Genomic DNA, 14,221 nt, shown 5'->3' on the forward strand with positions numbered 1-14,221 from the left:
TTGATTGTGTCAAACAAGATTTCTTCCTTTGGATTTGATGAGATTTGCAAAATAATTGGTYCTGGCAGTTTTGAGCATCTCATTTAAGGAGCTGTGAACCTCCAGCTTGGTTCTTTTCCACTGACGCTCAGCCTTACAGCAAACTCTCCTCATACTAAGGACTTCTTTATTAATCCAAGTACAGTTTGTGCGCTGCACAGTGCTCTGTTTTACAGGTGCTATAGTGTCCAAAATATCTATACAATGAGCGTTAAAACATGAAACATATGAGTCCACATTAGTGATGTTATAATCTAAAGAGACAGAATCAAAAAGTGAAGTAAAGGCTTCAGRWGTGWGCTCRTTTATGATCYGCCTTTGGATCATAAGTCTAGGAGGAGCTGGATCAGAACTAAAAGACACATGAAAATATATACAATTATGATCACTTAAAAATATATCCTGCACACAAACATCCTCCACCTTAAGGCCTAAGGAGAAAACAAGGTCCAATATATGGCCTTTTTTATGAGAAGGCACACACACACACATGTTGAGTAAAATGAAATGAGTCAGTGATGGTGATCAAGTCAGCAGCTGTCTTACAGGAAACATCATCAATGTGAAGTTTAAAATCACCCAAAACATTCTCCAGCTTAATGATGGAAGACAGAAGCTCAGTGAACTCAGATAAAAACACACTGGCTGGCTGCACCTGGAGGACGGTAAATTAAAATACAGGAAGTACAACAATGCGTAATCAATCAGGAATTACTCTGTTCTGAATGAACTTTTCACAGGACAGTCAGTTTGGTCAAAGGTCATGAAAAAGGAAAGGTTCATCAAGCTGCTGCACTAATATTCAGATAATGTCCCAATATGATTCACTGAGAGCTCTGTGTTCAGCTTGATTCACACCTAACTGAAGATAAAGACCTCCTATTTATTCAAAGATGTATTGAACTTTATTTTCAAGCTCATTAGTTAAAACCACCAGATGTCAGTATTTCCTCAAGTACAACTGTAACCTGCTCTAGAACTAGAACAAACAGTACACGTAATTAAAATAAAACTGGTACAGTTCACATCAAACAGCCTTTGAAATTTAACTTGCATTTAACTTTCATATAATTTCATGGAAATCATTGAATATGAAATAAACAGAGTTTGTTTTGTATGAAAAGTGACGGGAGTTAAGTCAAACGTGAAAACAAAATTAGCTTAGAGAAACAAAAGACAGAGAAAACACACACACACACACACACACACATATATATATATATACACATATATATATTTTTTCAAATTAAAGCTGACTGTATAATGTTATTTTGTCTTTAATTTAGACCAACAACCACCTGACTGTTGCAAAATATTTAAAACATTTCAATCAGGAACCAGGCCAATATAAACCTGTGATGCGTAATTATTTTGAGAGCTAATAGGTTAGCTTAGCATGTATGGCAACAAGCTGACAGGTGAAATAGCAAGGGTGGTTGTGTTCTGTTTGTATTAGCAATCTAAAGAAAACCCCTATATTTGATCTCCTAACATGAACATAATGTTTATTTTTGCATTTAACATTTAAAACAGTTAATCATTTGTTAAACCTTTAAACATATCAACACTGGAAAAATGTCTTTTTAAGATTTGACCTGCTCCTGCTGACTGTGAAAAAAACGGAAACCGTTCTTATCACATCAAATCATTCAGATTCCTGGTTAAGTAACCTGTCTCCGTTTAAGCTGGCAATGTTTTAGCAAGGTAAAGATAAGAAGAAACAACTCAATTCACACATAAAATACAAACACTGATTTTCCAAATTAAAAGCTATGATTACCAATGTGCTCATCTGTAAATATGCTGTATATATTAAAATTATACATGAATAGGTTGGGGCTGCAGTGCAGGCTATCACTGTTGCCCTGCAGTGAGAAGCTCCTGGATTCAGCTTCCAACTGAGACCTTTCGACAGGGACTTCTCTATATACTTGCACAGATTTTGTCCAAATACTACAGTTTCTTTCCTAGTCCAGAAACATGCATGCTAGGTTAATAGATGACTAAATTGCCCCTAGACTTAAGTGTGTGTGAACAGTCATTTGTTTCACTGACAATCTGACAGCATATCCTGCCTATTACCTAAGGACAGTTGGAGATATAGTACAATGAAAAGTAGAGTAGCTCCTTATGACCATTAACAGGATCAAGCGGGTAAAAAAAATGGATGTATGATTTGCCTTACAGTCAGCATTCCTACCACTATTTTCATTCAACCATTCAGYTAATTAATCAAGTACCGGTACTCAAGTGTATGATGGATAGTGAAGAGCATAGAACGGACTTGGTTATATCTGACTCTTGGGTCCTCTTCGGTTTGAAAATGTGTAATTTAGTGAGCCAATCAGATCTGCAGAACAGAAGTACATTGTTGTTAGGATTTCAAAGTTAACACAAGTTAAATTACAGATCCAACGTACCCCTGAGCCTTTTAGATTTACTTGCCACTAGAGAGTGCAGACAGCAGAACAAAAGGAAGACAAGCTAAGGCTACCCCAGAGCAACACTTTACAGAACGTTCACGATGATAATGGACCTCAGAAGTGTCAAAAACAAAGGATCGCCTTCCTTGGCTTATGCAACAGTATAAATAAGAAGAAAAAGTGGAAAATTTGGTGTTTTGCTGAGTCAGTCCTTCAGAACACCTGGTTTAAACTGTAAACATCTAATCGCTGACTACCCTCAACATTTTTTCCTCTCAAATATCTAAACCAAGCCAAATTCCCTGCAAAACACGTTTAGTCATCCCATTGAACCATGCCACTTGAAAAGACCTGCATCATGGCTTCTTTACCAAGAAATCATGATCAAGCTAATCAAAACCAAAACACACCCAGGTCACACCCTGAATGAACTGCCACAGCTGATCTGAGCCAATACAACTAGACATACCAGAATAACTCAAAGGCATTTCACGTCATAGTTCTAAACTAAGATCATCTTGTGTTACGAAATTGTTTATTGCTGGTTTAGTCAAGCTTTGTAAATCATATGAGCACTCTCTTGCTCAAGATCTAATGAGATGTTTGTGTTGAGGATGATCACATATAATAGAAGATATAAACAATCTTACGTAAAAAAAAAAAACAGAATCATGGTCCAGGCTTTAAATGTGTCCTGACTCAGCAAAATAAAGTAAAAACAATAAAAAGTAAAAACAAATTTACATTTAGCATGTAACACGTTTCCTCTGTTCACTCGGCTTATTTGCCTCTTTGTTTTCTTGCTGTTCTTTTGATTACAGACACTGAGTGAGGTTATTTTATGAACGGAAGTGAAAACTCTAGATAGCGCTCACCACAAAAGAGATCAGGGTAGATAAAGTGAACAAAAATGGTTACAAGATTGGTTTAGTGCAGCGGATGTCGTTCCTAACCAATCCCTGATAAACAGTTTCCCTCATTTTGTCTGTGTATTGATTTATAAAAGAAACTTGAGCTCTACATTCATGATTAATTCTCCAGAGTTGATTTCATTTCAATAAGCGCTGACCTAAACAATAAATTAGATGTGTGCTCATGATGACATTTATGATGCACTGCCATGTAGCCACATTTTGATTAGCCAATTTTTGAAAATCACAGCCTTTTTTCCTGTGCACGACTTGCAAAACTGCATTCTTGGCTGTGCACGTTATTACATCTATCACCTCTGCCCAAGCTGGCCCGCTTTGTACCAGGGCTGCAYGATATTTGTAAATCATGAGATGACAACATCAGGTGCAACTCATCTTTTTTTTCTTTCCTCACTTTCTAATCTGTACTTCCTACTCTATTTTTATTTAATTACCRTTATTTAAAACCAAATCCCATTGAGATTGCAGATCTCTTTTGCGGCCTGGGCCTGTAGGCAACCTATTGTACACATTTTTATGCTGTGGTGGGGAAACCAGAGTACCCSCAGGAAACTCACGCAAGCATGAGAAGAACATGCAAACTCTGCACGGAAAGACCCCAGGTCCAAACCAGGGATCTAACCCRGAACCGCTGAGTGCTGCAAAAACTCTGTGCCTTTAAGCATTTTTGGCAACGTCATTTGTGTCTTAGCTTTTGCAGCCGTGAGACTCTTTCCTACTGGCTTAATATTATACTAGCATGAAAAAATATAACTTCARAACTCTTCAAACACATTAGTCAACAATTATTCCACTCCAAGCAGTTCTTTGCGACATGATTGTGCACACTGATATAGCGATGATATATTTGTGATTTATTGTGCAGCTATACTTTGTACCCACCTTGGTGGCTGCTCTYACATTTGGAGTGAACTTTTGAAACGGTTATAGGCAGATTTAGACCAGATTTTTTGTGCTGCATTTTGCATCATTGGTGTGGTTTGTAGACCTGGGGTCGGATTTATAAAACTKGCGTACGCACAATATGAGCCCAGAAACTTGCGTACGCCACTTTTTACGCCAAGGTTGTGATTTATAAAATCCAAACTTGACGTGAAAATGTGCGGTGCCTCACGCCAGCTTTGACCCATTCATTCGCTCATTTTGGAGACGGGAAACTGCGACACAGATGGTGAAGTGAGGAATTAGAGCCACACTGTGTAATGATCACTGTCAGAGATTTAATTAACCTTCAGAATCAGACTTAGATTTTTATTCAACTTTATCATCAGCTTTCTTAAMAGTAATATGTGTGCTTCTGCTGCTGAACCATGAGGACCTTTGAAAAAAAAAAAAAAACCTTGAATCTTAAATAAAAGTTCCCGTGCGCAACTCCCTTCATCTGCTTCCTCCTTAGACGACCCTGACCCACAGACCCCTCCCTGACCCACAGACCCCTCCCTGACCCACAGACCCCACGACAAGAACAGCAGGACAGCAAAAGTCCCACTTTGGATACACGCGCAGGGCGCATCCACCTCGCCAGTGTGGATGTTATAAAGCTTCACGTTTAAAGTCCGTGTTTGTCGCGCGCGCGCGCGCGGGGTGTGTGTGTGTGTGTGCGCGCGGGGCGGGGGTGTCTGCCGCGGATAACAGAGCAGGCAGGAGGGGGAGAGGACGAGGAGAAGAGCGGTGGACTTATTTCTAATTTTATCTGACTTATTTAATTTAATTTTTATTGTTTTTATCGTCCTGCAGGCTCTGAGGGAAAATTAATTTGAAGCTGAGTTTTTTTTAATAAAAATCCTTAGATTACTCTAAAGCAAAATGAGGGAAAATCTGTGTCAATTACAGACATTATGTTAACGTGAGCAGCTGTCAGTCAGCATCTGTCATCCTCCAGACACACGACGGAGCGTGTCTGAACCAATCACTTTTGTTGGCATTGATCAACTGACTGATTTAAATATATCTTAACAGTCATGAGGTACTTTACATTGACTGTTTATAGTTGAGTGTGGGCATGCAGAGGGCAGAACCTGTGGCGGGACCTCGTGCACAAACTCTGACGTGCGGCTGTGATTTATAAAGGAAAGATAGGCAGAAACGTGCGTACGCACGGTTTTATAAATCTGAAATTTTTTTGGCGTACGCCATATTCGCCTTTTGGCCGTACGTTCACTTTTAGTATGGTTTCCACGCAATCCTTTATAAATGAGACCCCTGGACTTTTTTTTTTTTTTTTTGTCATAAAGAGAGTCTCCTGCTGGGTATTAAAATACATCTCAATAGTTCCGGAATAACAAAAAGATGTCAGTGACAACTCTGTGACTCTTTCTGCCCCTTTCCCACTAGTGCCACTTAGTAGTGTMGGTACCGTCAGTGTCGGAACGAAGGGCGCTTTTCCATTGACGTTCCAATCCGGTTCCAGTGGGTGTGTTTTGGGCGATTGGTGGAGGTGGTTTTTGGGTTTTTAGAAGAAGAGTTAATGCGCAAAATGAGAAATGGAAACACATTTACCGAATAAGTTGTGAAATTTAAAAAATTCACTAAAAATTTGAATTAAAGTTGGATGGAAACACGACTAATGTCGCTGCTACAATTGAAAAAAATAGTGCCTCGAGTTGTTGTTGTAAAGGCAGCTCAGACTCCACCCCCTAGACAACCAGTGGCAAACAGTGTTCTGATGTCGCATTTTGATGTCAACTGGGACCACTTGGAAGCACAAGTAAGCGCTAAAAAAGGGCCGGTTCCATGAATCTGGCCTAATGGCTTGGAACCGTACCAACACTACACGAAGTGGCACTAGTGGAAAAGGGGCAACATACATGTATTTGTCACAATCTTTTGAACATGTTCAAAATTCAAGCAAAAACATTTTGAAAACAGGGCCTCAGCAAAGTTAAAAATGGCTTTAGCTCTGTTTGTTGTTTTTGTGTGTYGGTAGCTGAGGGACATCCTTAACACACACTGCAAGAGCTAACAGATGTTGCAAGATGTTTTAAAAAACTTTGGCTTGTAAGGAGGCGWGCAATGTTCACACGGATGTGGTTAGCTAGATAAAGTTTTATCTACTATAATCTAACTCTGTGGTGGACTGAAGACCTGTCCAGGGTGTTCCCCACTTTTGACCCAATGACCGCTGGAGATGGGCATCAGCTTCCCACGACCCAAAACAGAACAGTGGAGAGAAAATGGACAAATGGGTGAATAATCTGAGGGGAACAGCAAAAATCAGTCCAGAGTCTGAAAAACAGAGGAGCAGCTGCAAGCAGCAAAAAAAAAAAAAAAAAAAAAAAAAAAGCTTAGCTGGGTTTTTGGTTTCAGTAATAGTAAACCAGTGAGCACTTGGTGTAGTGGATAATAGTAAACCTTGTTCAGAACTGTACAAAGAAAGCAAGCAGAAAAATCAGCTTCAGGAAGAAAACAATTTATAGACGTACGCTAAGTAAATCTTTCTCAATAAGTACATTTTCAACATCCAAGGCCTGCCCAAAAACCTATATTAGATGTTTCATTATATTTTCTGAAAGGAAATTACTGAGTCACAGATTACTGCTGTTTCATGTTTATTCAGTTGTGTATTGTATTTTTATATTGCATTTTGAACTACTTGGATTACATTTTTAAAGYTGTTTTTACTTTACATGACCTCTCCTAGCTGCCAAACAAGCATCATACCCATACAAAAAAGTGCAAAGCCTATTACAGCATCAAGTTTTTTTAAAAGTGACATTTATTGTTCTTAACACTCATAAACTGATCTTTAAGAAATAAACAATTGAAGCTTCAAAAAAATAGTGTAACTGACAGAGTGGCTGTTTTGCTGATAAATTCCTTTTTATGATCTTTTCCTTTATAATTAACCAAAGATAAAGGAGTGTCTGCTTCCTTCAGATAGTTAAACATTTAAAGTTTTAAAAGAATTTTCCCTACACACTCTGGACATTTTTTCCCTGAGTTAGTTGTGCAAACTGCATGCAGCCCTGCAGCACGTTCATGATGAGACTTCACCAACCATCATTAAGGTTTGTAAAGACTTGGCAAGAGAAGCAAAGGCCCTCCTCCCTGCTGATTAGTCAAAATGCCCTACAAGTTCCGGCTAGTTAAACTGGCTTTTCCTTTTTTTTTTTCAAGGCATATTACTGCCATGACACGAGTTTGTGTCAGCAGGCTTCCATTTGGTTGATTCTTTCATAAACGCACTGAAACAGACACGTTTTGTTTGTACACTTTTACAAAAAAAAAAAAAAGTCACTGAAATACTTGAGACTGACCAAGTAATTTTAAGAAGTACTAAATATACTATATGAAAAAAGAAACTAAAACTGTTCTTTACCCAAAGGATGATAACTACAAAAGACTGAAACTAGTTTGACCRTAGGGACGTTTGTCCTGTAATTTGCATTAGAAGTGTCTTCAATCCTGGAGTCAATCAGTCTAAATAGTTTACTGTATCTGTTCAGGCTGAAAAGTAGTCACTGTGCCGTTTGGTATTGTTAAGTTAATTAAAGGTAAAAACCAACTCCAAGCWATTTCATGTTCCTGTGACTTTATCTGCTCATATCATTCACAGGTTCAAAGTGCCTGTGATACAACATKTTTGTGATAAATACAGACGGTAGCAAAGWAACTGATGTTTCTTCAGATTAATAATCAATATTATTATCAATATAGTTTAATTCATCACATTATTGGAGCMTGGCTTGTTTTTTCAAGTGTCTCTTACTACCTCGTTTGAGGCACATCAAGGGTGGGCTAACTCCTACACCCCCCACCCCACCCCCGCGCCATTACATTCAGATGTCCCAGGTGTGGCCAACAGATATTCAAGTCCTGGCCTAGGTTGTCTTGTAAAAGAGGCCGACAGACTGACAAAAGGGTTTGAATTTGTGTAAACAAAGACAAGACTAGGAAGTTACCTGTTGTTWAGAGCAGTGGTTCCCAAACTTTTTRTCTTCTGACCCACAAAATTTTCATGGCAAAAACTTGTGACCCCAAATATTACTGGTCTGAGTACACGAACTTCGTTAATAACCCTAAAAACACAGGCTTTTTGACAATCTAAACAGCTTATACACAAATTTAAATACTTATTTATACTTAAGTTGTGTTTTTAWAATAATTATAGGGAAAATATAACATCAGCAATTATTTTCTTACCCTTTAAACTGATTTCTGGAGATTATCCAAGGTGCTTCATGACCCATWATTGGGTCCCAAGCCCAACTTTGGGAACCAAAGTACAGTGGTTCCCAAACCTTTCAGCTTTTGACCCACAAAATAACAGTAGCAGAGACCTGTGCCCCCAGCTATTTTTTGGATGATAAACATTTGTATCAGGTCAACTAAACATGGGCATAGTAACTATATTTTATACTACATTTATCCATTTTAAATATACTAACCTCACTCTGTAAAAACTAAGGCAAAAATGTAATTAATTCAGAAAATCTTTTCAGGACCCCACCTTAAAGTTTCGGGACCCCACTTTGGGTCCCGACCCCAACTTTGGGAAACATTAGTTTAGAGCTCCCCCTTGTTGTCACTTCCTGTTTCACGTTGGCTGTGCCTTGTTCAAAACAACAACATGCCAGTTTTGTGRCAAAATGGGTAAAATTCTGTGCATTTTGACAAATTTCTTAAATTAAACGYTTTCTTGTAATTTTGTATTTGTTGGAAATGCACGTCACAGGCACTTTAAAGGCCCTGTGACTGTAGACAACCTCATTGAACAAGACCACAGATGAACAATTTATGACAAATTGAAGATATAGATGATGGTTACCAAAGGTAGGCACTTTACAGGTGTTTTTTCCTCTTTAAAAGATTGTGGAGTCCCGCAGACCTAGCGTACGCCCAAAATTTCTCACAATTTTTCTAACTAGATTAAACATTTAGATAGATTTTGAAATGATACGGGGGTCTAGGCATTACAAACGAGTGACTGATGCTCACCTGGTRACACTGATGCACTGCCTGGGTAGGACAATGTATTTATCAAAAGTGCCCACCAAAGGAAACAACTTCTGAAGAGACTAGACGTGAACTCCAAGGTCMAAGCACATCAGTTTCAGAAGACACCGTCTATCACTGCGTGAGGACTTGATGGAAAAATAACTGGAGCTGTTCGGAAATGAGTCACTTTAGCTATTTGTTCTCAGAACCAAAACTAAAACATAAAAAAAAAAAAAAGATTCAGTACCTACAGTGAAATGCGGAGGAGGGTTGGTTATGTTCTGGGGCTGCTTTGGCATCTTGAATCTGCCCAGAGTGCAATCAAATCTCAAGACTATAAAGGCATTCTGGAGTGAAATGTCCGAAAGCTTGGTCTCAGTCAGAACATAAGTCCTTCAGTGGTATAATGACACCAAATCACCAAACTAAAATTACCCAAGAATGATAAATGGACCGAACTTATATAATGCTTTATCAAGTCCTGTTGTACTCGAAAGCGCTTTACACTTAAACATTTACACATTCACTCATTGATGATGGTAAGCTACAATGTAGCCACAGCTGCCCTGGGGCACATAGGACTGTTCTTAAGTGTCTTTCTGAGTTCTTAATTAAATCTTATCCGAGGTTGTGCAACAAAACATTAAATTATGGGTRTCATCCTTCATCCTTTTGATTTTTGACAATGCCAGTTTGATTTTTTTTTTATTATTGTTGTTATATGATTCTGTTAAACTACAATACAAAAGCAATGACTAATTTTCATTAGTTGACTTTTGTTTTATTTTATTAATTTCAAGTTATTTCAATGAACTGAAGTTTTCTTTCTTTAACAAAAAGGAACAAACAAACATGTCAATGTCTGTGTTACCTTTTGAGTAAATGAAACAATAACTCCTCTGTTTCCTGCCAGAAGGATCAAAAGTTCAGAGCAGGGAGGTGTTTATTTCTACCTGAGTGAGACTCCTGTAAGTTGTCCACATTGTCTCCGTCCTTAAAGATCTTGCTCAGACTGATAGGTCTGCTCTCCTCAGCTGCTGTAGTGCTGTTGTTGCCATCATCCACTGGCACAACAGTGAAGTTTGTGGGCATCTCGGTTCTTCTGCCACCCGGAAGAAACTCTCAGCAAGTGTGTGCTGATCAAAAAAACAGATAATGGTTGCTGCTGTGTTTCAGCTTCAAAAAAGAAAAAAGAAAAGAAAAAGTTAGTTGTAGGATCTTAACAGACTCCASGTGACACTGTTACAAATCCTTGTTTAGCCACAACATAGCAGTCTTTCTTGTTTCCTTTTTTCTTWGTTGTGTGTCCTTCCAAACTCTAGAAGCGCCGCCTCCCACACATGAGGCAGACCAAAGTCCTCCTCTTCCTTCTTGTTCCTTTCCCTCCCTTTCTCCCCTGTTTTCCCCCTAAAGCTYGTCTATTGCCACATGTGACCCTCTATTTACCATCTGAACAGAGAGCTCCTCCCTCTGACTGTCCCACTTCCCTTTTACACCTTGGAAAGCCCAAAAAAAGTAGAAAAACTATATCCAAAGTGTCTAAACTGGAGCCCTACTTATCTAAAACTTCCTTAAAGATCACAGAAATCCTCTTTGACAAGAAAAACTTGCTTCTTTAAACCCCAGAGCCTGATTTAGTCTCTTCCTCTAACTTCAGTCTGGCAAGTTGTCCTCTCGGGTTTTCTTCTCCAGTTTAAAAAAAAAAAAAGGGTGTTACCTTTTTCAACACTGCATTCTGGGTAAGTATGATAATGCCCATTTGCAGATACAGGTCAATACTTTCACACACACATTAGAGCAGCAAAAGGAAGCACCTTGGAAACCTTGAGCACTGACTTTTCTCTGTATTTTAAGCTTAGATTACAATAGACTGTCACAAGGGACAAGCAGCGGGCACTCAACAACAATGAACACAAGTAAGCATGAATTGTTTACAKATCGTGGGAAAGATTTTTATTAGTGCGTTTCTGTTCGCTTAAATCTCTCGATAGTAGGAAGCTTGCTGGAAACATCCTTCTTTGAATAAACAAAGGAGCCTGCAACTTAAAAAAAGTATCCTTCACAACAGGAAAAGTTGATTTAATTAACCGACAGGAAAGAGTTGCCATTTATCTTTTTTTTTGTGATGTTTGTTGAGAGCCGACATGTGGTCTTGCACAACACATGGTACAGGAAATCAGTAAAGTATGTGCAAGWAAGTAAGTAAATATAAATGTTTAAAAGAACCTTAATGGTAAAAGATTCACAAAAGAAATGTTTTCTTGTTGCTGTTTATGATTTTTTTTTTATTGCCTGCCAACATGAGAGGTGGGCAGTCATGTAACTGCCTGTGTCTATACATTGTGTTAGCAAAATATCTCATGAGCCTCTGGATGGTTTTTGATTAAACTCCTACAAATGGATCCTCAGAAGTGCGTCTACAACTGATTAACTTTGGAGGCAGACTGATTCAAGATTACGGCCACAGCCAAGCAACCTCAACAAACATAAGAAAGTCTATAATCAWGGGCGTAACTTTAGGTCTACCTCTGGTGGGGTTATGCTCCAAAACCCTGCATGTCATTTTTAGCAATTATGTTTAACGCACATATATGACATATTTTTTTTAATCAGGTCAAAGTTACCTAAAGACAACAAGAGGGTTGCATATGTCAATTTAACCACTTAATTTCCATTGTGTTAAAGCAAATTATGTCATTTTATATTTTACTTTATTTGTTTGTTTATCCTTTATTTATACAGGAAAATCTCTTGAGACTCATTGTCTCATTTACAAGAGACCTATTACATGCATCGCAAAGTATGCCTATGTCTATAATACTTTAATTTTTTTTTTTTTACTTATACTGAGAAAAAAAGTAGTGTGGTTGTAGCCAAAAGTTATTTCCCATAACATGACCGGAGTGCTAACCGATAGAGCAAGATAGAGACTTTTGTTTAAAACTGGGGTAAAGAAAAGGGACAGGTGATAGGTATTCCTTTTAGGAATATGCTTTTAATTCTGTTGTAAATGTTAACTTTTGTTTTGACATCTGTTTGAAGGAATTTCAGCCATCCATCCATTGTTTGTAGCTCTGAACCTTTTCATGGAATGGCTTTTTGAGGGGGTCCAGAKCTTGGTGATCCTTTTGTTCAATAGAGCTGTTCGATTTTGAATGAGTTACGTTATCATGCCAAATAGGCAGAAACATGTGTTTTGTTAAGAGGGAACCTCCTTTCCACCTGAGCTACTGTACTCTGGGCCTGTTTTCTGTGAAAAGGCAAAGGTGGAGRAATTATTTATGGTTAAGAAGGAAAAATAAAGATATTATGAGGAGTAAAATAAAAATTCTTTACTGTCTTCAACTCGATTCTTATTGTTTATCAGAAGGATCTGTTCAAATTAGGGGTGTAAGAAAATATCGATACACTGAAATATCGTGGTATTTCATTTCCCGATACTGTATTGATATTCTAAAGCCCTGTGTCGATTTTTAATTAAGGTTTAAAATGTCAAACTTCTTGCCAACCGTTCATTTTTGTGTTATAGTTCAGCCTCTGACCACTAGTTGGCAGCAGTGAGCCAGCCATTTGGCTCCTCTACCTGTTGAGTGCCAGGGAGTAAGGGTAGCATTAGTATTGTAAGTAAACATTAGCTTTTCTTTTGTTTTTTTCAGTAAGAGGTTTTTATTTAATAGAATTTTTGGAAAAAAATCACAATATTTGCCTTGCTTACAGTATCGCAATTTATCGGGATATATTGTATCGTGACCCCTCTGTTATGATATGTATCCTATCGCCAAATTGTTGCCAATACACAGCCCTAGTTCAAATGATTCAGATTGTTAGCAAACATCACATCTCTACTCATCTCCAGGAATTGTCGGGGAAGAGGTGAGGTACATCTTGGAACCATAAGAACTAGATGACATCCATATGTTTTTTAGACAACACAAAGCACAATGTTGCTCATTAATCCACTTTGAGTTTGCCCCATCGAAACAAATTCCTATTGTCCTAAAACAACATTAATCCTCAAAAATGTATAAAGGTTTGTTTAAACACTGTTAAACCTTAACATGACTGTCAGTCAACACCAACAGAAATATAATAAAATCCTGCTAACAGTGCCACTTCCCCTGTTACTGTCGCTCTTTGCAAATAACCACAACATTTCCATGTAAATAATGGTACAATGATGATGCCAAGGTTTACAAACAGTGTTTCTGTAAACCAGTAGAAAAGTTTCAAGACTGGTGCTGTTTTAAGATCGCAACAATTAACTTTGAGTTTGTCAGTCCTGCCAAATTAAACTCCATGAACTCTTTATTTTACCCATCTGCAACAGGTAAGATAATAACTGGTCATAACCTTTCAACCTAATTCCACTTTAACATATTTAAGTTATTTCTGTGAGCTTTATTTTTAGCTAATTTCATGTCAGTTGTTTCAGATTTGTTTGTGAAAGTTCTCTTTCATGAACTTTCTGTAAAAGCAAAAGATAACTTTGATTTTAAGTATTTGTGTGCACCTGGCTCATTACAGCTACAATAAATGAATCAAATGAAAGAGATGCTTGCTGGGAGTTATCTTAGTTCGTCCAGCAGGTGGTGCTGTAGGTTTRTAGGAGCTGAACTAAGCTGTATTTACTGAAGAGAAGTCATTAAAATGTGCCACTCACAGGTAAGGATGATAAAAGTCTGAAAGACGGGAAAATAATGACAAGAAACAGGTTTGAGTTAATGTTCAGAGCAGGACAGAGAACTCTTAAAGCATATTCCTATTTTATTGTTTTTAATCTTTCTTTTGTGTTTTTCATTTTACATGTACAGCACTTTGTTTTAAAGTGCTTTATAAATAAAGTAGTAGTMGCTGTAGCTTTGTTGCTTTCTTTTTACAAAGCCATCATTG

The 14,221-nt window shown here is 37.9% G+C and overlaps 1 protein-coding gene across 1 annotated transcript in view; it reads right to left on the reverse strand.

Annotated features, from left to right (window-relative positions):
* Positions 1–10,745, reverse strand: part of LOC106514922 (solute carrier family 12 member 7) — a gene marked incomplete in the record, with an annotated part of 37,800 nt that extends 27,055 nt beyond the window's left edge. Inside the window, 1 exon segment of the mRNA XM_014004459.1 lies at positions 10,285–10,745. Coding sequence (XP_013859913.1) covers positions 10,285–10,423 — 139 coding nt within the window.
* Between the last annotated feature and the right edge of the window lie 3,476 nt (positions 10,746–14,221).

Source organism: Austrofundulus limnaeus, unplaced genomic scaffold (genome assembly GCF_001266775.1).
Source record: "Austrofundulus limnaeus strain Quisiro unplaced genomic scaffold, Austrofundulus_limnaeus-1.0 Scaffold24, whole genome shotgun sequence".
Taxonomy (NCBI): Eukaryota; Metazoa; Chordata; class Actinopteri; order Cyprinodontiformes; family Rivulidae; genus Austrofundulus; species Austrofundulus limnaeus.